This window comes from Armigeres subalbatus, chromosome 2, assembly GCF_024139115.2.
Source record: "Armigeres subalbatus isolate Guangzhou_Male chromosome 2, GZ_Asu_2, whole genome shotgun sequence".
NCBI classification, from domain to species: domain Eukaryota; kingdom Metazoa; phylum Arthropoda; class Insecta; order Diptera; family Culicidae; genus Armigeres; species Armigeres subalbatus.
Window position 1 is genome coordinate 68,118,424 of NC_085140.1, and position 27,880 is coordinate 68,146,303.

Consider the following 27,880-nt stretch of genomic DNA (forward strand, 5'->3'; position numbering starts at 1 on the left):
TACCGTCCAAACCAGCCGAGTCTGTCCGAGCCTTTTCAGGAATAACTTTAGACATTCGGAGATTCCTTTTAAAAATTTATTCGGAATTCTTTTCGAGCATTATTTCGGAAATCCCTTCAGAATTTTTTTCAAAAATTCTTTCAGGAATCCTTCAGAAATTTAATTCAGAAATCCTTTTGAGAATTCCTTAAAGTAATTTTTAGAAATATCTTACGAAATTGCATCAGAAAATCCTTTTAAATTTCCATTCAAAACTTCTCCGGAAATTCCTTTACGATTTCCTATTTCATACTTCAATATTTTTTTCGTAGGAATTATATCAACAATCTTTGCGGAATACTAACTGCAGGATTTTTTTAAGGAATATTTCATTGTGCTACTAAAGAAATTTCTGAAAAAAGATTACAGAGGCCTTCTGGGAGGATTTACGGAAGATGTTTGTGAAATGAAATTTATTTATTAGAGTGATTTTTTAAGTTTATAACAAAGTTCATCACTTCTTTTTTACGAAAGAATCCATGGAGGATTATTCAAAAGAGGTCCTGGGGAAATTTAATACATTATCCCCAGAGAAGTTCTCGAAAGAAAATCTCGACGATTTTCTGGAACAATTTTAGAAGATATTCTTGGAAGAATTTCAAAAAATATTTCTGGAGGTATTGCCGAATAAATTCCCGAAAAAACTTCCAAAGAACAACCTGAAAAGGTTTTCGAAAAGAATTTCTTGAATATATTTCCTGAGTAATTATTATAGGATTCCACAAAAAAAATTACTGGAATTTTCAAGCAAATACCTATTGAAATTTTTATATATTTTTTCAGATTTCTACAGGAATTCATTCGGAAATTTCTTCAGAAACTCCAGCAGGAATATCTGAAGCAATCCAGTCGAGAATTCTTCTAGGGAATTCCTTTCAAAATTCAGACAGTAGTAAGACGAAACACTGTTGCGAATCAGGAACTAAGGCTTCATGCCAAAAAGAAAAACTCAAAAATTCCATTCAGGAATTTCCGAACGAATAATCTTAATTTTTGAATTTCTCTGTACATTCCTCCAAGATTTCCTTCAGAATCTCCTGCAGTGATTCTTGCGGCAAAGTATCAGGAAATTACTTGGGAGATAGATCCAGAAATTCTTTTGGAAATGCATCAAGATATTCCTTCAAAAATTCCTATGGGGAAACCTTAAAAAATCGTTAAGTAATACTTCCGTCTTGAGAGCTTCTTCGAAAAATCTTTAACGGGAAATTCTTCGGAAATACCTACGGAAATTGTATCAGGGAAACCTTCCGAAAATCCTTCAGAAATTTCTTTCGTAAATTGCTCTAAAATTCCCTGCGGAAATTGGTATAGGAATTCCCTCGAACTTTAAAAAAAAATGTTAGAACAACGTCCAGGAATTCTCTCAATTTTTATTTCTTTTATTTTCTTCGGGCATTTCTCGGGAAATTTAATTAGTCTCAAAACTTTGGATATTCCTCTGAATTTTTTCGCACATCACTTCAGAAATTCTTTTATGAATAATTCGAAAATAATTACAAGAGTACTTTCGATAATTTCATCTGGAAACTCATTTGAAAGCTCCGTTAAAAATTATTCTAAAAATTACTTCAGTGTTCCCTTTTTCATTCTTCAATAAATTTCCTGAAAAATTCTTCCAACAAAATTTCCAGAATGATAACTGCAGGAATTTCGGAATTTCTTATGAATTTTCGGAAAAATTTACAAAGGCGTTTCAAGAGAAGTTGCAGAAGGAATTCCTGGACGAATGTCAAAATTAATTCCGTAATTTTCATAATTATTTCTGGAATTAGTTGCTGGAGGAGTTCTCAAAATAATTTCTGAAAGATTTCCTAAAACATATCCCGAAGAAATTCCTAAATCAATTTCCGAACAAATTCCTAAGGGAATTTCCAAAGAAATTACTAAAGAAATTTGCGAATGATTTCTCTTACAGCACTTCTTCAAGTTTTTAAGCCCGACCAACCATCATCACCATTACCCGCATCAATTTCGTAGCATCATAACTGCAAGATATTGAAGCAGTAATCAGAAGCACAAAATCCAATAGGGCCTCCGCATATCAGCAGAGATGATCAAACCCGACCCCATGCTATCCACGCAAATATCTTAGACTTAGACAAATAACTGCACACCAAAAAAATATGAATATTACAGGTGACGTATTTCAATAAAATGACACAAAACCACATGACATAAACTGATTTGTATATTTTTCAATATCAGATGATTTAAAATTACATGTCACGGAACCTAAACAAAAAAGGCTCCGTTCGATTTGACTCATTTTTCTATCACTTTTTAAAATTGGTTGTCATTTACTATAGATCTTGTGTACAATATTGTATACAATAAAAAGTTGGATGTAAAATTAAATGTTATTGAACACTAAATTGGGGCCCTCCTTAGCCGTGCGGTAATACGCGCGGCTACAAAGCAAGACCATGCTGGGGTGGCTGGGTTCGATTCCCGGTGCCGGTCTAGGCAATTTTCGGATTAGAAATTGTCTCGACTTCCCTGGGCATAAAAGTATCATCGTGTTAGCCTCATGATATACGAATGCAAAAATGGTAACCTGGCTTAGAAACCTCGCAGTTAATAACTGTGGAAGTGCTTAATGAACACTAAGCTGCGAGGCGGCTCTGTCCCAGTATGGGGATGTAATGCCAATAAGAAGAAGAAGAAGAAGAACACTAAATTCTGGGTTCAAATATTTCCGTAGTATGTAAATTTCAGAATTTTTCAGCATCCGGTGCGACGCACCTAACGCACAAGCAGTCGATGACTTGATGCAGTAAAATACTTGTTCAGCGCAAATCTTGGAACTTGTTTTATTTCGATCACGCATATTTCAAGAAACGAATATAGCTGAGTAGTAACGTGTTGGGGTCTCACTCAGCGGGCTAATGTTCTATTCCCGTTCTAATCCTTTAGTTTTTTTTGTCAATGAAGTTGTGATGTAAAATTAAAGTAATGGAAGAGGTTCGATTGTGGACACCCTTTCGTCTTTGATCCATAACTTTGGCCCTAGTTGATCTTATGCCGACATTTGTATACCAATGAAAAGCTAGACTAATAACCTTACTACTAGAGAAACAAATAGTTTGATATCATCGGTTTGAAAAAAATACTGACAATTTTGCAAATTTGACATTTTTGGACATTTCAATTTTGTGGTTCGGTTGTGGGCACCTTTGAAAACTCAGCTAAAAATAAAGAAGCATGAATAGAAACCACCCAGATTTAAAGAAAAGGAATAATTTATTCATTCTTATAGTCAGGAGGCACTAAAAAATCGAATCAATCCACCTAGCAGTGATGATGTTTCCATCGGTGCATTAGGGAGGATATTGAAAAAAATCACATAAGAAAAGTCTAAAATAGCACTTTAGGTAAATGGGTTTCAATTTTTCATTGATTTACGTTTTATTGTTATACCTAACAGTAAAAAAAATCGTGATTAATCACCCTAGCGGTAGTAGTGCCTTTCTCGTTCATTACAAAAATTAATAATTTGGCAATAAATTTTGATCCCATAGTCCGATCTAACCAATTTTTCAATAGGACGAGATTCCCCGTCGAATGCAACTTGTTGCAAGCAAATCAGTCAAAGATTTGTTCCAAAAAGTGTGGATATAATTACTAGACATACCCAAAGATATAAAATTTGAATTAAACTCATTATTTCAATCAATTGTGTCTAAATAATTATAAAAGCTGCATAAAAACGTCATTTGAAATAAGTTAGGGGACAACTAAAACGATATTGAATGATTTATCAATAAAATAAGGTTGCCCATAACCAAACCAATAAAGGTGCCCACAACCGAATTTCGCAGCCTTTTTGGAATGAGAAGAAAAGACATTTCGCGCTAAAATTGCATTGGCAATCGTCAATAAGCCTCAAAATAGATTAAATTTACTGTATAAATATGCATTGGAACTCACTTTTTGAATTAAATCACTTTAATTTATGACACTTTAAAAAAGGCCAAAAAAAAAACTTTCGCGTTGTTTTTTTTTGTAAAAAAAAATGATTTGTCCCTAGTTCAAAGTAGAGATCCCCATCCGGTTTGATATTGAGCACAAAACACCATGTTACAATAGCAAACTAATAACGGTTGTCAGAATGACAGCATCTGTTATCTGTCAAAAGATACGAAGGGGTGCCCATAACCGAACGGTGCCCACAACCGAACCTCCTCCCCTACAACCTAATTTTACGTCAAAAGTGACGCTCGTATATATCAGTGTCACAGCACCTTAAATTATATAGTTATTATACTACCATACTACCTTTATACATTATCAAAGATCGGTGCAAAGTGATCCTAATTTGGATACAGAGGGAGATGAATACGATTCTCCGGAGGCTGCAGACAGGATTCAGCCTGGAAAATCATGTGAGGACCGCACTTATTTTACTTCAGGGTCCTGTACATCTGCGATGTCCAGCTGAGTTCCAGCCTAGTGCTTGTTCACAGATTTCGTTTCCGACGTAAGGTGTGGCCGACCCAGTCGCATTTTCGATCAGAATTTCAGTTACTATCGGCCTTTGCTGACAACGACGACGAAGCTCGTTGCCTGAGTTCCAGTTGTAAGGTCACAAGGCACAAATTATGTACGCAGGCATCTGTTGATGAACACCGGCACTGCCTTTATACGCATAACTGTCCCATGTATATAGCAAATCCCAGCAAACATGGGACAAATATGCGTATGACGGCAGTGCAGCCGTTGAGTGTTCTCCACTGATACACACCACGCTTCGCTAGCATATAACAGTATAGGTTTCATGTTAGAGTTAAAAATTAGCATTTTGATGCGTTCATTTATCTACCAGTTTTTCCAGATATTTCAAAAACTCGTAAAGGCAACCCTTGCTTTCTTGATTCATGCGCTTGAATCGTTCTTGGTACCGCCGTCTGACGCCATTTGGCGTTCAACATTCTCCACTGATTGACCAGCTACTGTAAAGCTGAAATCGCTGTTTTCACATCCAACGATTTGGTATTGTTGACGTTGATGACTAAACCTGCCGAAGACTAGCGCTCATCAAGATCGTTAAGCTTACTCTGCATATCAGAGCGTCTTGAAACTAGGAGTGCAACCAGAATCTCGTCGATTACGATGAGGAACAGTAGCGGTGATAAAACCAGAACAGAACCGAACCAGCAGAACCGTACATGAGAAGGCCTCGTACTGTGCTTCGATGAAGCCGATGGATTTCTCAGAAACCCCGTTGCGTTCAGAGCGCCCCACATATTTTATTGATTGAGGCAGTCGAAAGCCTTTTCGTAGTCGATTAATACCAAGTAAAGGGACTCTTGATATTCGTTGTCCTGGTCCAGAATGATACGGAGCGTGACAATGGGACGTCGGCGAGTCGCATCGATCTTCTCCTAAATCCGGGTTAGGATACATTTGCTTTGCATAGAACTTTGTGAACGGTGCAACATAATGCCTCGCTAGTTATCGCATACAGTCAAGTCACCCTTTTTGGGCACCTTCACTAAAATAACCTATATCCACTCGACCGGGAAAATTACGGTATCTCAGATATTACGGAATAAACGATGCAGAAGTTGAGCGGATGTTATGGTCCAGTTGACATGAGCGTTTCACTTCCTTCATTCTAGAGTCGAGTGCCGTTGATGGACTAAGACTCTGGCACCTCTGGTTCGTTCTATCGTGGCTTTGGCTTTTCTTCGCCCTTCATCTTTCTCCAGATCTCATTGGTAATCCATTGTTTTCTCTGGATGTGCAGCTCACCCAGATTATTCTCGTTGGTGGCTATGAAAGCGTCCTTGATAGCGGTCCATTGCTCTTCCACGCTGTCAATTTCCGGAATATCTACAGCTCGAGTCTCCGTTGTCCAACTCTCCTCCTGCCGACGAACCTGCGCAAAGCGCAAGCGTAGTTCGCTGATGAGGATAGGGGAAGGTGGGGAGACTTGATCCCCGGGGAGACTTGATCACCCCCTGTTTTACCAAGAACTAAAGTAGTTTTGTTCTAGCGTATTTTTTAGTATAGATCCTCTAGAGAAATGACCTTTACGTGGTGAATTATTTTTTTGGATTGACAACCTTATTTATTCTGCTGAGCGGTTTGCATGTTTTGACCTTCATAAAGATTTTTTTTTTGGCCACGCAAATATTGAACAACTTTTCATAACAATGACTAAATGCTTTCATTTTTTTTTCACAACACAAAGCCATAAATATGCTTGATGATCTGTACTGATGAAAATGTCAACATTCAATCAAAGTTTTAGGATATTTGGATTTAAAGTTATTGCCTCAATATGGGGATACTTGCCCCCATTACTCACCCCTAAAAAAACTGACGAACAAATTCTAAAAAAAAGTAAATTAGTTGTGAAAACTCGTATGTGAATATGTACATTATGTGGAAGATAATGATTTGAAAAATGTATTGGAGGTAACCACTTTTTCCCTTCGGTAGGACTCGAACCCACGACCCTACAGTACCCTAGACTAGTGCTTTAACCAACCAAGCTACGAAGGATCTCCGTCGGCCTACGCAACCTAGAGGCTACTGAATGAGCTCGAGATTCCCAAATTGAACGCATAGTCAGATCACTCACAATCCATTTATCAAACCAACACTTCCACGTACTGTAGGGTCGCGGGTTCGAGTCCCACCGAAGGGAAAGTGGTTACCTCCAATACACATAATGTACATATTCACATATGAGTTTTCACAACATTGTAAATTAATGTTCAAGTCGGATGGTTTAATCCCCGGAAATAGGTAATTAACTTTGATTGAACTGATAAATTAGTTCTCAGGTTACTATTTTTATGTAGATTTGCCAGATTTGATGAAGGGTTGGCAGGAAAAATTATTTATTGGGTAGATATCATAGAAAAATATTTGAAAAATCGATTTTTGACAGCACTCCAAAAAATCGATTGTGCATCAATAACAACAATAAATTAATACTGTCATGCATCAGTAAAGTTGAATACTATATTTCTTAGAGAGTCTGTGGAAATCGCGTATGTTTATTTATTTTTGGCTGTGATATATCGGAAATCAGAAAAGGGGATCAAGTGTCCCCAGTCTCCCCTAATGGTAAGACGCGATATCGGCACTACTTTTCATCCATACATAAGTGAAGCTTTGTTTCCATTTTGGCTTGACCTTGTGACCTTGTTAATGGGGTCAATGGGGGAAGAGCGATCCCCCGATCACCATGCCGTTGTTATCACATAATTTTGCGAATAGCTCCGTTTTCGTTCATTTCTCCGAGACCATGGCGTCCCATGATGCGCTCATGGTTGGATTTTACTTTTAGATGAGACGACATGAATCTCCAAAATCCTGAGCGCTGATTAATTATGAAAGAAGCGGATACACATTTGGTGGATCTGCTAATCCGCTGACTGATTAGACTGATTGTAAAGGTGAGATGGGGCCCTCCTTAGCCTAGCGTTAAGATGCGCGGCTACAAAGCAAGACCATGCTGAGGGTGGCTGGGTTCGATTTTCGGTGCCGGTGTAGGCAATTTTCGGATTGGAAATTGTCTCGACTTCCCTGGGCGTATCACCGTGTTAGCATCACGATGATATACGAATGCAAAAATGGTAACTTGGCTTAGAAACCCCGCGCTTAATAACTGTGGAAGTGGTGAATGAACACTAAGCAGCGAGGCGGCAATGTCCCAATGGGGGATGTAATGCCAATAAGAAGAAGAAGTAAAGGTGAGATTCCGAAATGTTAAACGCAATGAAATCAGATCTCAGTACAAACACGAACTCAGAACTCATAAGAATAAGCTGAAATATGTTTGAACTTCAGCACAGATGCTTGGTCAAAATCAGTATTATCCCACTTATTGTTGAAGCCGGAACTGATTGAGGGGCGCGCCTTTGAGAGTTTGTATAAGCCATTTCTCGAAGGGTATAAATAGCGGTACATACCTCAATCTAAAGACGCCTCACATTAAGTTTGAGAAATATCTGAATAAACAACTACTTAATTTCTTCTCAATAGAAATGGAGCAGAGAGACATGCACCAAACAAATGACACGGGTATACTACAAAAGTTCAATTTAATGGACGCAGTGGTTCATCCCTTGAGCTTGAGCTTGAGCTTGATTGACTGCTCGTAGTTGCTACTCCATTATGACCAGATCAGCTGTTCTTGCACAGGGAACCAACAGATGTTTGCTTGGGACTAGCACACATCTTCAATGTACAAGTACTGGTGATCTCATTTGTTAGGTGCCTGCCAAGTCAGAATGCAAGTCAATGTAGGGAAGGGGGAGGAAATGATGATGCAATCACTCGCCCACTGCAAGCCGAATATACCTCTGCACTTGCCACGAGTTCATGCGGAATTTGTTGGAATTTTTGGGTTAGGTTGGAGAGGCAGAGGTCCGTCTTGGTTAACGAGCTGCCAATGTGATAGATAGGAGAAGGTAACTGATGGAATTTCTAATTGGATGTAGGAAACGAGCTCTATAGTTCATTTCCAATTCTAGCAGATTACTGATAGAATACTCAAGTTGAAGGTATAGGAATAGTAATGGAAACGGTATGGAAGTCCATTTCCAGTTCTAGCGATTGCTAGAACATGAGAGATAAAGAGAAAGATACAAAGTAGGAGAATGGAACGGACCTGGGATTGAACCCACGACCTCCTGCGTATGAGGCAGAAGCAGTAGCCATATGACTACCAAGCCCGCTTAATGGATGCAGTGGTTCATCCCTACGAAAAAAGGACTTAAAATTTCAATCATTATCATTTGAAGAAAATTCCGAACAAAGAACAATGTTTACAAAAAAGTTATCCAGAAGAAAAACCTGAATCACTGAGTGAGGACACATTATAGACACAGTTTCAATCTAATTTGGCTTGGGAAAGTATCGATTGGAATTATGTCAAATACTTCACTAAACTGAAAAATACAAAAAATATTCAAAAAATAAAACTATTCCGATAACACATTTTATTAACAATTGTTTTTACATCATTCATTCCATTTGTCAAATCATGTTCATTTACTTCGATTGTTTTTATCTTACTAAATGGCAGCTCTAATTGTCACAGTTCCAAAAGTTTTCACTTTTCTATAATTGTTTTGCTTATCCTCGCCTTTTTTCACTTATTCGTAACTATTTAGTAGGTTACGTACAACAGTGAAGATGCTCCAGTTCATTCAATTCCACTCATCCACTTCCAATACGAGATAACTTGATAAAAACATAACATTCCATTCGGCCCCTATTCACACATATCAACAATGTTTTCAATCTTCATCTGAGTCCTCTTCCTCACACAGTGGAAGCTCTCGCCTTCGGATTCGTAAACTTCGTTTCACTTCCCATACTAAACTCCGCATGAATCGCACACACCTCCGGTCTTTTTCGGGACTTCGACATTTCCGGGGACTCGAATCCTCCCTGACATTCCTTGGCCGATCACAACTCGTCGCTGCCGGAGCCACTGGTCGCTGACGTGACACACCATCCTGTGATTGGTCGGAGATGTCCTCATCATCGGTCAACGTGGATATCTTCAATCTTCGTTCAGTTCTCATTACCAGTCGGTTCAGCTTGCGGAGGATTCGTTTGAGAGCCTCGTGATGCTGAGCACAGCTTTCCACGTCGGTGCAATCGGGGCGGAGGTTACTAGACGGTCGGAGATATCGCCCAGAAGCCGCTGAGCTGTTTCCGGAGCTGTCCAGAGAAGCAGAGGTTATGTTGTGGACGATTGGAAACGCCGAGAGAAACTGGACCAACGGACGTCCCGGTAACAGGGCTGGACGGGATTTTTCAAAGTGAAATGTTAAAGGCTCATCCGTGGCGGTGTAAGAACTAGTTGTGTTAGCTGCGATGACCAAAGAAGAACTTGAAGTGGAGATTGTTGTCGGCGTCAATGGATGCGATTCAGTTTCACTTATAGAACTATTCACTAAAGCTGTTGTGGTTATAGGAGCTTTGGTAGATGTAAATGTCGTAGGTAGCATAGAAGTACTACCCACAGTTGAAGTACTGATAATCGTTGCTGCAAAACTTGTAGTTAGTTCTTCTGCTGTTGTTGAACAGCATGTTGGTATGGGTTTCTTCTTTTTAGGTTTCTGTGTCGTCGCCACCACTTCCGTTGTCACGTCTTCACATTGACACGCCTTCTCATCCACATAGAAACGCTTTGCCAAGTCCGGATTTAAACCATTAACCGTGAAGACATCTTCCACCAGACGCTTATGTCGCGTATCGAAATCTTCTTCGTTTTGTATCACTTTCTCATCACTGGTAGCACCGTAAAAATGTTTCCTAAGGTCTTGATCTAAGTGAGGATGTGCGACAATGATTGAAAATAAACATAAGAGCACTATCCACATATCACTTCTTGAACTCATTCTTGGCCACTACTGACTGAACTGATACAAAAGCAAATAAACTCGAATCCAGTGCAAAGCAAGTTCTTTTAAGCATTCTTACAGCACCGAATGCAATGCAAAAATGTTTTTAATTTGACACACGAACTAGTGTGAACGCAAACCGACCATTGGGCTGAGTTCAAAGCCGGAATGTAAAAATGACCCGGTGCAATGTACAAGCTACATGAATGGCTCGAACATTTATGGTTGTTTTAGTTTTCCCTTGAAGCTGGTTGTTGTTTAATTATCGCGTTGTACCTTCTAGTGAAGGACTAATAGCGTTTTAGATATAAAAATCGCTGAGGGGAAGCATATCGATGCAACCATGTGGAGAAAGTTTAGTTCCGCAGCACGCTAGTTCTCATTGCTACCCTGTTTGAACGAGCAAGTTCAATGTTCAAAAAGGAAAATTTATGCTCTTTGGTTTTACTTTGATCGATAGGCTTCATACAACCAATGTGCTGTACTTCGGTGGAAAATCTATGAGTGCGGTAACATTTTAATCAAATTCTTCACTCTGTGTTTAGATATGGAGGTGAAATTTCGGTGAAAAATCCATCATTTTCGAAACAATTAAAATAATGTTTTCAACAAATTTAAGGATGTCTCGACTAATTTGCATGTTATTAACACTCGAACATTGCTTTCGGTACACCACAAGAACTATCCTGCATGGGCGGTCCAAGACTGCATGTGTAAGCAGGTTCTTAGACAGCTTTATGATAAGTCATTTTACTTGGCACGATACATACAGTAACACGGAATGACGAAGCATTTTTCCCTCTTTATTAATGTGAGTTTTGACTTTGATAGTCAGTTCTTCACTTGTCATGGTGATGCCGAGGCCGGAAGGAGACTCAGCTTAAGGGGAGGGAGCCAAAGTAGCCACCCTCTGGTCCAACCCAGGAACCCTCCGTAAGCACGCTTTTTAAATTAACAACAGTTACAAATTAAAAACGAACAACAGATAGTATTAATACTAAAACATTGAAATTGAAAAAAAAAATTGGTCCATTGGTAAAACTCTCCGAAACACGAACGGGACAGAAGAAAAGTATTTAAAAGGTAATCGTCAAAACCAGGGGAAATCGATATTTCGGTAGTCGGTATCTTATTGTAGTCGGTATCTTATTGTACTTGCTGCGCTGCTCTCCGGAGATGATTATTCTTGTTTGATGTGACGGCAGGACCCCAAAATCGTCAGAATTCAGCCCGCTGTCCACTGGTCAATGAAAATAATTCAGAACGGAAAATAAATCCGACGCAAAATTTTATTCAGTTCGCCTGTTTGGCAAGATGATATGCGTATCAAAGTTGGAATCTAATCAGGACGCTGTACTTCACCGATAGTCTTTTGGGTATTCTGATAAACAACTCGAGGAACTTGGTTAACTGATGAGGTATGACCAGAAAATACGGAGAGGGGTGAAATATTGCAGACGATGATTAATTTTGGGGGAGCCCAGCTGATCTTTTAGAAATAATGCAGTGTTGAAGAAACGCAAAGGGACTTAAGGCCCGGGTTGGAGTTCCCGGGCTGCCCGATCACTGGGGGGATAGGACTTACAACCTTGGATGAAGCCAAGGAGTGACCATGCTTCTCGAATACCGATATTACTCGGGACAGCCGAAGAAAAGTTGTGTCTAGATGTGACGATATAGGCCCCAGCTTTCAGAAAGCAGATAGAGGTGTGCGCCGGTCCGAAAATTGGCGGCGGCTGCAACGTTTGTCAGAATTTTGGTCGTCGACGGCGGCGTTTTCGGCGTCACACCGAAAGCAATTTTAGTCGGTGGCCGCGGCGACGTGAATCGGCATGACGATTTTCTATTAAATTTGTTTATTTGAGTTTTTTTTTTGCTTTTTTCAGGATATTTTCAAGATACTAACAAGAATCTTTTATATTTCGCCGGATGAATGTGATGATCCTCCCGGCGGAATATGAAAACCAAATTCTCCAAGTTTTTTCAAAATATTAATTTGAAAATTATTTTCGGATTTTCCTCGAACTTGAAGTTTTGAGTTTCGACTCCAGACAATATTTGGCGAAAATTGAATTAAATCGCATATCCGGAGAGTGAACCCAAACTTTTAGCCGATGCATTCCATGCACTTGAATAAACATTTTGAATAAAAAAAAAAACAATTTTCGCAGAAATTTCATCAATGCATCTCAAGGATGATTAAAATTGGGTTCAGTTTTTGAGAAAAATCAACATATTTTTACCACATGAAATTAAGAAAAATGTGTATCTTAATGTAATATTTTAGCACATAATTTTTTTTTTTACTTTGAATTACCTACGATGCAAGATCTACTCATAGTATTTGTATTGGATTTCCCAAGGAAAAATGCTCAGAATTTCCGCGAAAAATTCTTCGCAATTTACAAAAGAAATTCTTCAGAATTTCCTCAAGAAATTGTTTCAAATTTCTACAGGAAAATGTTCCAAATATCTGCGGAAGGTTCCTGTTGAGCTTATGTTAGCGCGTTAACTTGAAAGCAATCTAGCCTAATTGCATTTTAGCCAAAATGAACATTTACGCGAAACGGTCATACACTTCCGGCCAAAAGTTTGGGTTCATCCTTGAAAAATATAGGCAAAAGTTTTAGGCCGTATTTTCGCCAACTTACATCCGATTTCGGGTATTGTTAGCTCAATACAAAGAATATGAGTAGATCTTGCATCGTAGGTAATTCAAAGTAACAATTTTTATTTTTGATGTGCTAAAATATTACATTAGGATACACATTTTTCATAAATTTATGTGGTAAAAATATGTTGATTTTTCTCGAAATTGAGCCAACAAAATTTCGAAAAAAAATGGAACGGAACCCAATTTGAATCATCTTTGAGATGCATTAATGAAATTTATGCGAAAAAATCTTGTTTTATTTTTAACAATCAAAATGTTTACTCAAGTGCATGGTATGCATCGGCCAAAAGTTTGCGTTCACCGTTTTTTCAGTTTAAATTTGGGCAAAATATACATTGACGAAAGTTAGTTTCCAAACAAAACGTCAAGAACTGTACTCCAGACAATATTTGGCGGAAATTGAATTAAATCGCATATCCGGAGAGTGAACCCAAACTTTTAGCCGATGCATTCCACGCACTTGAATAAACATTTTGAATTAAAAAAAAAAACATTTTTGCAGAAATTTCATCAATGCATCTCAAGGATGATTAAAATTGGGTTCAGTTTTTGAGAAAAATTAACATATTTTTACCACATGAATTTAAGAAAAATGTGTATCTTAATGTCATATTTTAGCACATAAAAAACAATTTTTTACTTTAAATTATCTACGATGCAAGATCTACTCATATTATTTGTATTGAGCTAACAATACCCGAAATCGGATGTAAGATGGCGAAAATACACTCAACCCTCTTTTTACGTCACTTATTGGGGGGACGTAAAACGAATGTGACGTAAAAAGAATTTTTGCTAAAATTTCTAGTATTTCACTTAATTCATTGATCGTGAGGATACTTTCAAATACATTCACTTGCGTCTTGCATGAGGTATTGTAAGATCTCTCCAAATCCAGGCATATGAGATGTTATAAGATCTCCAAATCGTCTTGGAGTTTGAATCAAATGGTCTGCCGAATCAACCAAGGCTTCCATGATGTCCCCAGTCTCGGTGTTAACCTAATTTTGTCCTCCGATTATTTGTCTTTCACTTGCGTCTGAAAACAAAGCATATGAGGTGTTGTAAGATCTCCAAATTGTCCTGGAGTTTGAATCAAATGGTCTACCGAACCTACTGAGGCTTCCATGATGTCCTCAGCGGCGGTATCATCCCAATCATGCCTTCCGAGTATTTGTCTTTCACAAATTGTCCTGGAGTTTGAATCAAATAGTCTAATGAATCAACCAAGGCTTCAATGGTGCTCCCAGCCGCAGTATCAAAACCCAATTATGTCCTCCGATTATTTGTCTTTCACTTACGTTTAAAATCCAGGCATATGAGATGTTTTAAGATCTCCAAATTGCCTTTGAGTTTAAATCAAATGGTGAAATGAATCAACCAAGGCTTCTATGGTGCCCCCAGCCGCGGTATCATTTCAATCATGCCCTCCAAATATTTGTCTTTCACTTGCGTCTGAAGTCCATGTAGATGAGATGTTTTAAGATCTCCAAATTGTCCTGGAGTTTGAATCAAATGGTCTACAGGATCAACCAAGGCTTCCACGATTTCCAGAGCCGCGGATAACAACAAAATTATGTCCTCCGATTATTTGTCTTTCACTTACGTATCAAATCCAGGCATATAAGATGTTTTAAGATCTCCAAATTGTTCTGGAGTTTGAATAAAATGGTGTAATGAATCAACCAAGGCTTCCATGGTGCCCTCAGTCGCGGTATCAACCCAATTATGTCCTCCGATTATTTGTCTATCTTTTACGTATCAAATCCAGACATATGATATGTTTTAAAATCTTCAAATTGTTCTGGAGCTTTAATCAAATGTTCTGCCGAATCAAACAAGGCTTTCACGATGTTCTCAGCCGCGGTGTCAACCCAATTTTGTCTTCTGATTATTAGTCTTTCACTTGAGTCACAACTTTTAGCATGTAAGATGTTGTTATATATTCCCCGAGTGTTTCACTCATCTCAACATGTTGTACGATCTCCCAATTGTTCTAGAGATTGAATGAAGTGGTCTACTGAATCAATCAAGGCTTCCAATATTTACCCAGCCACGAAGTCTAGACTTCAGAGTTTTCTTCGATGACCTGGAATGGAATAATTGTTGAATGCGTATCTAATATGGATCTATGGATCAAACTGGGATGAACCATTTGAAAATAATAATCCTGTAGATCAAAGACCTGTACTCCATGACTTTCTTAAATTACCTAGAATGGAACAATAGTTGAAGAGATATCCAATTGCCTATGGATCAAAACTGGTATGAGAATTTTTTTTAAGAGATAGCAGCCTTTTATTTCAGAGATGTAAGATATTCATGGATGATCTGCAATGGAACAATAGTTGAAGCTGTATTCACTTTGGTTCTTTGGATCAAAAGGGCATGGCCCATATGAATTCACCGAATTTAGTCACAATCAAATTGCTACAACCATCCCTACAAACATTTTAGTTTTAGGCTGATTCAGAGCTTAAAATATTCATCTTCAACTTCGGTCCGAATTTTGACAAACATCGCATGAATATTCAAACATAGAATGACATAGTCAGACAACTACTCCACGAACTCATTCATTCGACTGTCACTGAATGTGTTTCCTATGTTCAGAAAAAAACATAATTATCATTGTTTATGTAGATGTTTACCGCTGAAAGTGCCTCGCGGATGAAAATCGGATTCAGTCCTGTGTGATAAATCACTTTACTCATTTGAAACGTGTTCAGATTTCAGATAATTTATCAATTGGTAAAATGTGCATAAATATTCAATGACTAATATTCAACTGAATATTGACTGTCCAGAGCCGACTATGAATGTGTCGGAAGTGAACTGACAAATGAAGAATAATGGACTTCACTAAAAAATTTCGATTATTTTACACTCTGGGCTGATTTTACTGAAGTCTTCTTCTTCTTCTTCTTATTGGAATTACATCCCCACACTGGGACAGAGCCGCCTCGCAGCTTAGTGTTCACTTCCACAGTTATTAACGGCGAGGTTTCTAAGCCAAGTTACCATTTCTGCATTCGTATATCATGAGGCTAACACGAGGTACTTGTATGCCCAGGGAAGTCGAGACAATTTCCAATCCGAAAATTGCCTAGACCGGCACCGGGAATCGAACCCAGCCACCCTCAGCATGATCTTGCTTTGTAGCCGCGCGCCAAGGAGGGCCCCTTTTACAGAAGTCATGTAGAGCAAATAATGGTTTACATGACTGTTATAAAACTGAAAATAATACTTGGGATGTTTGTCTGACTTGTGCTGCTCGGGTTGTTACCGCGGCTGGGGACATCATTAAGGCCTTGGTTGATTCGGCAGACCATTTGATTCAAGCTCCAGGACAATTTGGAGGAGGAAACAACTCATATGCCAGGAAACAACTCATATGCCTGGAATTGAAACGCAAGTGAAAGACAAATCCCCTGGAAAATTAATTGAGCTGATACCACGGCAACATACCAACTGATACCGGATCAACATCCGGTAGACCATTTGATTTAAACTCCTGGACAATTTGGAGATCTTACAACATCTCATATGTCTGGATTTGAGACGCAAGTGAAATAGAAATACTCGGAGGACATAATTGGGTTGATACCACGGCTGGGGACAGCATGGAAGCCATTGTGGATTCGGTAGACCATTTGAACTCCAGGACAGTTTGGAGATCTTAGAACAACTCTTGAGACGCAAGTGAAAGACAAATTCTCGAAGGACGTAATTGGGTTGATACCGCGGCTGGGGACATCATGAAAGCTTTGGTTGATTCGGCAGAATATTTGATTCAAACTCCAGGACGATTTGGAGATCTTACCATTTTAAAGAGATAACAGCCCATCGGTATGACCTGGAACGGAATTTGGTTTGGAGTGCCTTCTTATAGGCTTACTTTTGGATGAAAATAATGTTTCAAATTCTTTTTACGTCACGTGCCGTAAAAAGGAGGCCGTAAAACGAAGTGACGTATAAAAAACTGCCGTAACAAGAGGGTTGAGTGTACGGCCAAAAGCTTTTGCCTATATTTTTCAAGCGTGAACCCAAACTTTTGGCCGGGAGTGTATGCATATCGAAAACGGACTAGTCAAAATTTTCATTTGTCCAAAGCGTCATACGTCCGAACTGGTAATTTTTGCCGAAAAAGCCGTTTGTCCTAACAGGTCGATTGGCCCAATGTCAATTACTGAATGAATATTATGGTTAAAAATGTTCACCCGTTACTGCAACATTCCAAATTATTTCAAAATGACCAATAAAAAGTTATCACAACATTGCGAGTGCAGCTTCAACGTCTGTTCTCTGTGATTAAACTATCTCAGGTGACCAAATAAAAATATCGTGGGTTCTATACTGCCGCTAACCGCAAGTCGAGCACATCTGTATATGGGCCTCCATATACAGATGTACTCGACTTGCGGTTAGCGACAGTATATGCAACGAATAATGTCTAGTCGATAAATAATCATATCACTACGATACACCGAGTCTGTAAAGGAAATAAACACAATAATAAAGCAGATATTGCACACTTTCATGCACTGTCACGGTATAAAAAGGGGCAGCAGGGACTATGTCCAAGGGCTTGAAGATCCGTCCCCAGGCCATCTGCGAGTTGTAGCGCCTGCCTAGGATGTGGTGGGGTTTGACAGTGGGCCCTGTTAAAGCTGCATGAATCCGCAAGTAGGCTCCCTGACACGACGGCCCTCCGACGAGACAGGAGGTTTGCGCAGGCCCAATAAGCGGCCTTTAAAAACAACTATTACGAACGACATAGAAGATAATACGACTCGATACAATCGGCAACGACCTAGGCGACGAATAAAGGATCACGATTGGAAGCTTGGAACATGGAACTGCAAGTCGCTAGGCTTCACAGGTTGCGACAGGATAATCTACGATGAATTACATCCCCGCAACTTCGACGTCGTAGCGCTGCAGGAAATCTACTGGACAGGACAGAAAGTGTGGAAAAGCTGTTGCACCACCTACAAGCTGGGAACCGGCTTCATAGTTCTGGGAAAGATAAGCCAACGCGTGATTGGATGGCAGCCAATCAACGCAAGGAAGTGCAAGCTGAGGATAAAAGGCCGTTTCTTCAACTATAGCATCATCAACGTGCACTGCCCACACGAAGGGAGACCCGACGACGAGAAAAAAGCGTTCTAGCACAACTGGAGGAGACATACGATGGATGCCCACTGCGGGACGATAAAATCCTCATCGGTGACATGAACGCTCAGGTCGGAAGAAAGGAAATGTATAGACCGGTCATCGGACCGGATAGTTTGCATACCGTATCGAACGACAACGGCCAACGATGCATAAACTTTACAGCCTCCCGCGGAATGGTACTCCGAAGCACTTTCTTCTCCGCAAAAATATTCACAAGGCCACATGGAAATCACCTAATCAAGGAATGGAAAACCAAATCGACCTTGTACTAATCGACGGTAAATTCTTCTCCGACATCACGAACGTACGCACTTATCGCAGTGCGAATATTGAATCCGACCACTACCTCGTTGTAGTATGTCTGCGCTCAAAACTCTCGACGGTATACAACACGCGTCGGAGTCATCCGCCGCGGCTTAACATTGGACGCCTACAAAACGGTTGACTAGCCCAAGACTACGCGCAGCAGCTGGAAGTGGTCATCCCAACGGAAGAGCAGCTAGGCGCAGCGTCTCTTGATGGCTGGAGAGATATTCGATCCGCCATTAGAAACACCGCAACCGCTGCACTAGGCACGGTATGACGGCGAATGTGAGCAGTTAGTTGAGGAGAAGAATGCAGCATGGGCGAGGTTGCTGCAACACCGCACGAGGGCGAACGAGGCACGATACAAACGGGCGAGGATCGGCAAAACTCGATTTTTCGGAGGAAAAAACGCCAAAACGTCCCAAAACGCCAGCTGGAAGGTCGAGACCGTGAAGATGTTGAGCAATTGTATCGCGCTAATAACAATCTCTGAGAAGTTGAACCGTTCACGAAAGGGCCACATGCCAGATGATTGATGTGTGTAAGGACATAAACGAGAACCTTCTAACAAACGAGCGTGAGGTGATACACCCAAGTAACATTTTAAGATTTATCATGCTCTATAGGAGGTTTTCATGACCAGTTGCTAATAAAACTTATAACTCCACCAAAACCTCTTCATGACATCATTAAGATAGCCTTCCGGCCTAATGGACCAACCTAGAAGAAGTTATTAAAACCTTATTAAGAGTAGTAATAAAACTACAATAAAACATTGTATTGAATTTGTTGATACTCTATGAGAGGTTGTCGTGACCATCATAAGAGTAACAATAAAACTGTTTCAATTTCATATCATGGATTTTATTTATTGATTGCCTTTGTTTTTATTTTCAATAGATAACAATGTCCCCTATGTAAATCTGATGTGTGGAAAATAATGTTTCTGATTTGATGTTGAAAATGTAGCATTATTTAAGTAGTTCATACAGCAGAATGACATGCGCAACCAAATTTATCGTGAATATTGAGTTTGTAGAAGCTTAAAATCAACGCGCTTCGAAATTATCGAATAATCACATGAAAACAGGAAATAAAATAATTTTCCAAACTACTCAAAATATTTCAATTTCAAATAGTTTGTAATAAAGTAATCATGCTTCTATCAAAAAACCTCAAAAATAATTTAATTCCACTATAGATTAGTCTATTTGATCGAAATTGATGTATTTTTTTCAATCAATCAATCAATAAAACGTTGTCATGATTACACTTCCCTACAACAGATGGCCTTCGGTTCGATAACATGCAGCCTAGTGGCTGAGGCGGGAAGCACTTTTTCATCCTACGGGCAACGATGCCAAATCTGTGGAAATAAAAGCTCTCGGTGGATTTGCGGATCCGTATAAGAAATCCACGAATGCTAGTAATTTCCTGAAATTAGTGAATCTACGAATATATGAAATATTACTCATTCGTGTTTTCTTCCGTTTTTAGAAACCGGAATCTCGAAATCATCGTGAATTAAAATGATTGTTCATCGTATCGGCTTTTCATGAAAAGCCGCAAACGAATTAAGTGCATATATTTAACAGCATTTCATATGTATGTGTCTCATTTCTCAAATCAATATCAAAACATAAGAGTTACAGTTGAATAATTTTCAAATAATCCTGCTCATAGAACATAATTAATATTGACAGAAATCGAATTGTTTTTGAAAACCTTTATTGGTATTATTGGATAACACCGGAGATTCTTAGGACCAGGGGATTTTTTACCCGTCGCTTTTCAGTTATTTTTTTTTAATTTGGGAAATGAGAAGCATCTTAAGTTTATCAGAAACACATGTCACTCACATTATGTCGGTAAAAATTGCATGATTCAGGTATACGTTATACAGCAACACTGCTTTCCAAATTCAACATGGCAAATAGATCGAGCTACGTTGAGTTGTTTTAAAGCAGTGATCCAAACTGGGTTCATGACACATTTGAAAGCAATAATAAAACTATTATCAAAACTTCAAAGCAAGCAAAAAGTTTAGTTTTAAAACATGGTTTATAAGAGTTTTATGGATATCTCAAGAGTGATATAAAACCTTTGTTCGATAGCATTGTTGATGACCACCATAAAACAATAGGCTTTAATTATTCCCGCAATAAAACCTTATTAAAATTCGTATAAAACCCAACGGTCACAGAATTGTTATTTGGAGGATGGAGGAAGCCTACATCTGACTGAAAAGCGAAGCTAAACGGATTGAACTAGCCATCAACACGTCGAAGGCGAAGTACATGATAGGAAAAGGCTCAAGAGAGGACAACGTAAGCCACCCACCACGAGTTTTTATTGGTGGTTACGAAATCGAGATGGTTGAAGAATTCGTGTACTTGGACTCACTGGTAACATCCGACAAAGATACCAGCAGAGAAATTCGGAGACGCATCATGACAGGAAATCGTACGTACTTTGGACTCCGCAAAATGCTCCGATCGAATTATCCACCGTACCAAACTGACTATCTACAAAACGCTTATTAGACCGGTAGTTCTCTACGGACACAAGACCTGGACACTGCTCGTGGAGGACCAACGCGCACTGGGAGTTTACGAAAGAAAAGTGCTTCGTACCATCTATGGCGGGATGCAAATGGCGGACTGTACGTGGAGGAGTCGAATGAACCACGAGTTGCGCCAGCTGTTGGGAGAACCATCCATCGTTCACACCGCGAAAATCGAAAGACTGCGTTGGGCCGGGCACGTAGCCAGAATGTCGGACAGTAATCTGGTGAAAATGGTTCTCGACAACGATCTGACGGGAGCAAGGCGAGGTGCACAGCGGGCAAGGTGGATCGATCAGGTAGAAGACGATTTGCGGACCCTCCGCAGACTGCCTGTTTGGCAACGTGCAGCCATGGACCGAGCTGAATGGAGAAGAATTTTATGTATTGCAGAGGCCACTCCGGCCTTAGTCTGGTAATAAATAAATAAAGGCTCCCTCAGACTCACGCGATTTCATTGCCCCAATGGCGACAACTAGTGGCCGCGATTCTTTCTTTGTGCCGCTGCCAGCGATGTTCCATTTACGCTTTCATACCAAAGGCGACAGGATTGCATTCACCAAGCGATATAATGAATTATTGGCAGTGGCTGATTTTCTACCCGCCGCTGCCACATCCAGGCGCTATAGTATATGCGCAAAATAGCCAGCATGAGTTAACCGCCAGAAATTTGTATGGCGAAAGACATCTAATGCGGGTTTTCTCCAAATTTGGAGCTTTTCATGAAAAACTATTTGGTACCGGTTATGAAGGATGGTGTTCGCTACTACGCCTACCAAATATTTTTTCGATTAAGTTGCTTAATTTTGAGAAATCGAACCTTAGATGCCTTTCGCCATACTGATTTCATAAAGTTAACTCCTAGTGTGCCGCTGTAAGCACGCTCAAAGCAGGCGATCATTGCGTCGGATTTCCCATTTAATGCAACCAGTTGCAAGCAAATCCGATAAACATGCCAAAAAATTGGTTAGGTTTTGAAGTGTATCGACCCAAAACTGGCTTCGCATGCTGAAAGATTACGCTCATTAGGAAAGTGGCTCTTCTACTTATTCTAAAAAAACTCATAAAGTTCATGTGATACTGGATACAGTTGATATCGGCGTATCTCGTTCTAATGCTTTTAAGCATTAGATGTAATGTAGCAGCGGGCTGCTCGGGTTGGATGTTACCGCCCAAGGGCGTAGCCAGAGGGGGGCAGGGGAGGGGGCGTCGCCTCCCCCTAATTTGTGGAAAGATTGAACGGGCACTAAAATGAATTCATATTCAGATATAAGTAGTTGAAATTTAAAAGATTCCCAAAAACTTATTAGGGTATTCGGGATCCCTAATATATGAAACTCGAAACATTTCGGGCTCAAGAATTCTCCTTGCAATTCTTCTAGTAGCTCCCTTAGGAACTTCTAAATTTCTCCGGAAAGTTATCCACAAATTCCTCTGAAAATCGTTCCATGTAATTGTTATTCCTTCTTATCTAGAAAACCGTCACTAATTTTTTAGGAAAATCATGAGAAAATTTCTTAAAAATTTACTTCTAGACATTTATTCGGCTATTTTTCCAAAAAAATCTCCGGCATTTCCTTCAGGAATGTATTTGAGAGTATCTATTAATTTCGACTGTAGTTTAATGATTCGGAGATGGCTTTTCAGTCTTGACAAAATCAAAACACTGTTATTTGATCTTGTCCAAGGACAAGATTAAATAACAGTGTTTTGATTTTGTCAAGTTTGAGAGTATCTTCAAAAATACATACGGAATTTCCTCCCGAAATACCACCAGAAGTTTCTTCAGAAATTTATGACGGAAATCCTCCGAATTCGCTCCATAACTTCACTTGTAAATCTATCAGAAATTCCTTCGGAAATTCTTCTAGGAATTTTCCGGGCATTCCTCCAGGAACTTTTCCTTAAATTCCTCCAGGATATCATCCAGTAATGTTTTCGGGAATACCTCCATAAATTCAATAGCGAAATCCTCTAGGATTTAATTTTGTAATTCTTTTCGCAATAACTTCAGAATCCTTTAAGAATTTCTCTAAAAATTTCTTTAGGAATTTATCCAGGAATGCGTCCAAGCATTTACCCGCAAAATCTTCCAGATATTTTTTCGGGAATTTCTTCAGGTACGTCTCCAGGAATTCCTTCAGGAATTTTTCCGCGGAATTGTCCTAGAATTCTTTTCAGACTTCACTTGGAATTTACTCCAGAATTTCATTCGGAAATTAATTTGAGAGTTCCTCCAAGATATCTTCCAAGAGTTCTTCCAGGAATTTCTTCAGAACAAACCTCCGGGAATTTATCCGGTAATTTCTTCAGCAATTCATCTGGGAATACTTGCAGGATTTCATATGGGAATTTCCAAGAGATTCGCCGGGAATTCCTCCAGGAACTTCACAGGGAATTTCTGGTGGATGGTATTTTACGGGAAATGAGATTTCGGAAATTCCTCTAGAAATTCAACTCCAGGTATTCCACCGGCTGTTCCTCTGAAAAGTCCTCCGGGAGCTCCACCAGTAGTTCTTCCGGGAATTCATTCAGGCTTTCTTTCAGCAATTCATTGAGGCTTTCGTTAGGAATTTATCTAAAAATTCCTCCAGAAGTTCCTCGGAGAATTTCTCTGGGAGTTCCTCCGGAAATTCCTCCGGGAGGTCCTTTAAGAATTCTTCCAGGAGTTCCTCCTGGAATTCTTACGGAACTTCATTTGGGATTTCATCCAGGAGTCCTTACGAGAGTTCCTCCAGAAATTCCTCCAGAAGTTTCACCGGCAGTTCCTCCGAGAATTCCTCTGATAATTTCTCCCGGAGGAATTCTCGTAGAGACTGCCGGAGGAATTCACCAAGGAATTGCTCCCGTAGGAACTCCCGGAGGTATTTGACGAGGAAGTCCTAGAAGAATTCCAAGACGACCTCCCGGAAAAACTCCCAGAGAAACTATCGGAAGAACTCCGGAAGGAATTTGTAGCTAAATTTCTGAAAAAAGCCTAAATCATTTCTTAAAAAAAAAACTAAATGATTTCCTGGAAGTTGTTGTAACTGTTGTAACTCCCGGAGGAATTCCCGGAGAAACTCCCGGATGAATTGCCGGTGGAATTACCGGAGGAACTCTCGGATGAATTTTCGAAGGAACTCCCGGAGAAATTTCTGAAGAAACTCCCGGGAGAATTGTCAAAGGAACCCCCGGAGGAACTGCCATCGAAACTACCAGAAGAATTCTCGGAAAAAAATATTTTAACTTAAAACGGCTACACAGTCTTTAAGGATTAAAACATGATTTATATTTGTCCAACGTTTCGACACGGGGTTGGTGTCTTCATCAGGGAAAAAATATGATGTTTGTTCCTTGTCTAATGTTTAGTCTTACAATAACTGTCAAGTTTGGAAATTTATGGTACATTATTTTGGAAACACATATTTTGAACATAGATGACACTGGCAAATAACACAGATTTTCTTTATCAAACCGCCTGATTGCAAACCCCCCTATAATATTGGATAATTCATTTTCTAGCCAAATTTCGTCTAGCTGAAACCTTTGTAGGGTTATGTAGCTGGACCATCATCATCATCAGAGGACCTCCCGGAGAATTCCCTGGGAAGCTCCCATAGAAACTCTCAGAGGAGCTTCTGGAGGAATTTCTATATAAATTCCGGAAGAAGCCAAAATGAATTCCAGAAAGAAAGCCTGAATGAATTCCCGGGGGAAATTCTGGAGGAATTCCCGGAAGAATTTTCAAATGAACCCCCGTAGGAACTGCCGTTCTATCTACAGAATTATTGGAGGAAATCCTGAAGGAACTGCCGGTAGAACTCCTGGAAGAATTCCCGGAGGAATTTCCGGATAAACTCCTGGAGGATCTCCCAGTGGAAACCTTGAAGGAATGCCTTTAGGATTTCTTTGGGAATTTATTTAGGAATTCTTCCTTAAATTCCATTGCTGATTTCATTTTCAGTATAATTTATGTATAAGTTTTCGATGAAATTACTGGAGAAATTCTTTGAAATTTTCACAAGAAACTATTCGAAACTTTCGGAAACGGAAAATTTAATGGAATTTACACAAGAAACTCGAAGATTTTTCGCGAAATTCTCAGGAATGTTTACTGGCATTTCTGCGGAATTTCCACGGAATATTCTTGGGAATTCCACGGATCAATTTTTCAGAATTTTTTATGAGTAACAGCACGAAAGAATTATCTGAAGAATTCCCTGCAGAACTTATTAAGGAGTTCGTAGAGATTTTCTTGGGGTAAATAATGGTGGAACTTTCGGATCAATTACCGGCGAAATTTATGGTGGAATTCCTGAAGACATTGCCGAAGAAGTTGCTGCAGGCATTTCTAAAGAATCCCTGATAGAATTCCGGATAGAATGCCTGACGCAATTGTCGAAGGAATTCCTGGGGAAAAGCTTGCATATTGTTTTTTCTGCCTATTTTATAATAAATAATATTTCAGAGAGGATTTGTTTAGAAATTCAGATGTATGGTTCTAGTTTTCTAAATCTTATGAAAGACTGCAGGATTATAATAATTCTTAAAGCCGATTTTATATTCTTTCTGAATATTAAGTTCGTTAATAATTTTCTCACTTTGTTTAAAGATATCTGATAAGCAATATATCAGGCATTTTTAAATCCATTATTTTTGTTTTGCCCCCCCCCCCCCGATTAGAAAAATTCTGGCTGCGCCCATGTTACCGCCTGTGGATGGTATGGTAAATATGTTGAATATGCATTAGGGTGCCAATGAAAATGATATTTTCGAATTTAAAAAAAAGACATTGCTCACAAGTTTCATTTCCCCAAAATATGACCCCATGCAAAATTTTAGCTCAATCGGACATGATTTAGGGGTGCCTAAAATTCATCAAAGTTTTGAAATTTTAACCCATGAAAATTTTCCCAAGGGGGAAAAAAATCCGAGGGGAGGGAGACAAAATAGTTCCTAAATATTTGTATCGGCCTTATTTTAAAAAAAATTGAAAAAAAAAATCGATTTTTTCAGATGATGAAATTTTTGTTCATCGAATTTTAGCACAGGACATACATTCCATTGGCACCCTAATATGCATTCGTTTGTATCAACAGTATGAATCATGGATGCGTTGAAAGCGATTTTGATGGTCGTCGGATTGTAATTTGGTGGAAAGTCAGGTGGTTCTATCACACCCATTCTTGCCTGAAGATTTTGGAAGATCTCATCTCCAAACTCAGACGCAGTACCAGAACAGCTGCAGGTCGCTGGCGGTAGTGGCTCGAACGCGTTTATTTCGGACAATAAGAAACTTCCAGGAATTGAAAAGACGGTACAAACCATGACGCCTATGTAGCTCAGAGATTAATTATACTTGCATGTGAGTCGTTTTTAGAAGAGCAGCTAGAAACAGCAGAAGATATACTTCTTTTAAGAAGTGTCCGGTACTGCAAGGTATCCATCGATTGGCGATCTACTGCTTATTAATTGCAATGCAACCACCACAAGTCATAAAGATGATGGATGTCGGTGTTATACTCTCGTTGTTCCCACACAATCTTCTTCTTCTTCATTGGCATTACATCCCTCACTGGGACATTGCCGCCTCGCAGCTTAGTGTTCGTTTAGCACTTCCACAGTTATTAACTGCGAGGTTTCTAAGCCAAGTTACCATTTCTGCATTCGTATATCATGAGGCTAACACGATGATACTTTATGCCCAGGGAAGTCGAGACAATTTCCAATCCGAAAATTGCCTAGACCGGCACCGGGAATCGAACCCAGCCACCCTCAGCATGGTCTTGCTTTGTAGCCGCGCATCTTACCGCACGGCACGGTTCCCACACAATATGCAATGTAAATCCCCATGCATCGTAATACTGCTTCCTAGGCAGTCCTGTCACGTTCAGTCCCTACTTTCAACGTGTAGGTTCTTTGTTTTCGATTTATTCACATTCACCATCAGTTTATCTTTTGCTGCTTCACGTTTTATGTGGATCTACCTGCAGTTCAACTATCGCATTGACTAAAGTATTTTAATTTCAACACGTTATTCCTCGTGTACTCAGGTGCAATATATGAATGTTGCTTCCTATTAATAGTTCTACCTCTATCTTCCACCTAATTTTATTCCAGCGTTTGTGAATTGTTATGCATGGTCAATTAGTACAGGATAGTCAAGCATCGCTGAATGCCATCACGTTTCGCACGGCAGTAACATTATTATGTTTGCAAAAAGAAAGATTGCATCAAAGCTCATAAAACCATCCACACATTAACTGATTAGCGTGATTCGGATCCAAACCGGCGCGGCGGGGGTTTTGAATTGGCGAAATGCTCGACTCCACTAAAGAATATATGCGCCGAGATCGAGACACTTGCGTGTTCGCCATTCTGCTGCTCATGTTATTTCAACTGTTTTATTGCCTTCCAAGTGTCTATCCGCCACTTTAATTGCCACACGTTTAGCGCTAAAATTTCAAGACAAACGTTAACATATTTAATCTTTTCTTTTCTTGTGTTTTTTCAGGTTCGTACCAAGATAAATCCGTTGATAAATCCGATTGCTGAGTGAGGTTTATGGATGCAGTAATTGACACGCAATTTCGCACTTTGCAATAGACGTCATAGATGAGAAGGTAATTAATATTTTGTGATAGTGATCATTAAAGTTTTGAATTGTTAACTGAGTTACTCGTCACTTTTTGCCTTTTTCGTAAGTTTGTATCTCGTAGTTGTATCAGCAATTTTTCATTTTTTTCTGGGACACATTTTGCA

The 27,880-nt window shown here is 39.4% G+C and overlaps 2 protein-coding genes across 2 annotated transcripts in view; one reads left to right on the forward strand and one right to left on the reverse strand.

The window, feature by feature from the left end:
- LOC134208832 (agrin) overlaps positions 1-27,880 on the forward strand; it is a 335,565-nt gene that overhangs the window by 233,522 nt on the left and 74,163 nt on the right. The window lies entirely within an intron of this gene.
- On the reverse strand, positions 9,166-10,412 carry LOC134214911 (mucin-3B-like). The gene has a single exon (XM_062694184.1). The coding sequence runs from the start codon at positions 10,410-10,412 to the stop codon at positions 9,300-9,302; it is 1,113 nt and encodes a 370-aa protein (XP_062550168.1). The 3' UTR covers positions 9,166-9,299.

Excerpts from the sequence above, each read along its gene's own strand:
- LOC134214911 (XM_062694184.1), bottom strand. The coding sequence starts at position 10,412 with ATGAGTTCAAGAAGTGATATGTGGATAGTGCTCTTATGTTTATTTTCA.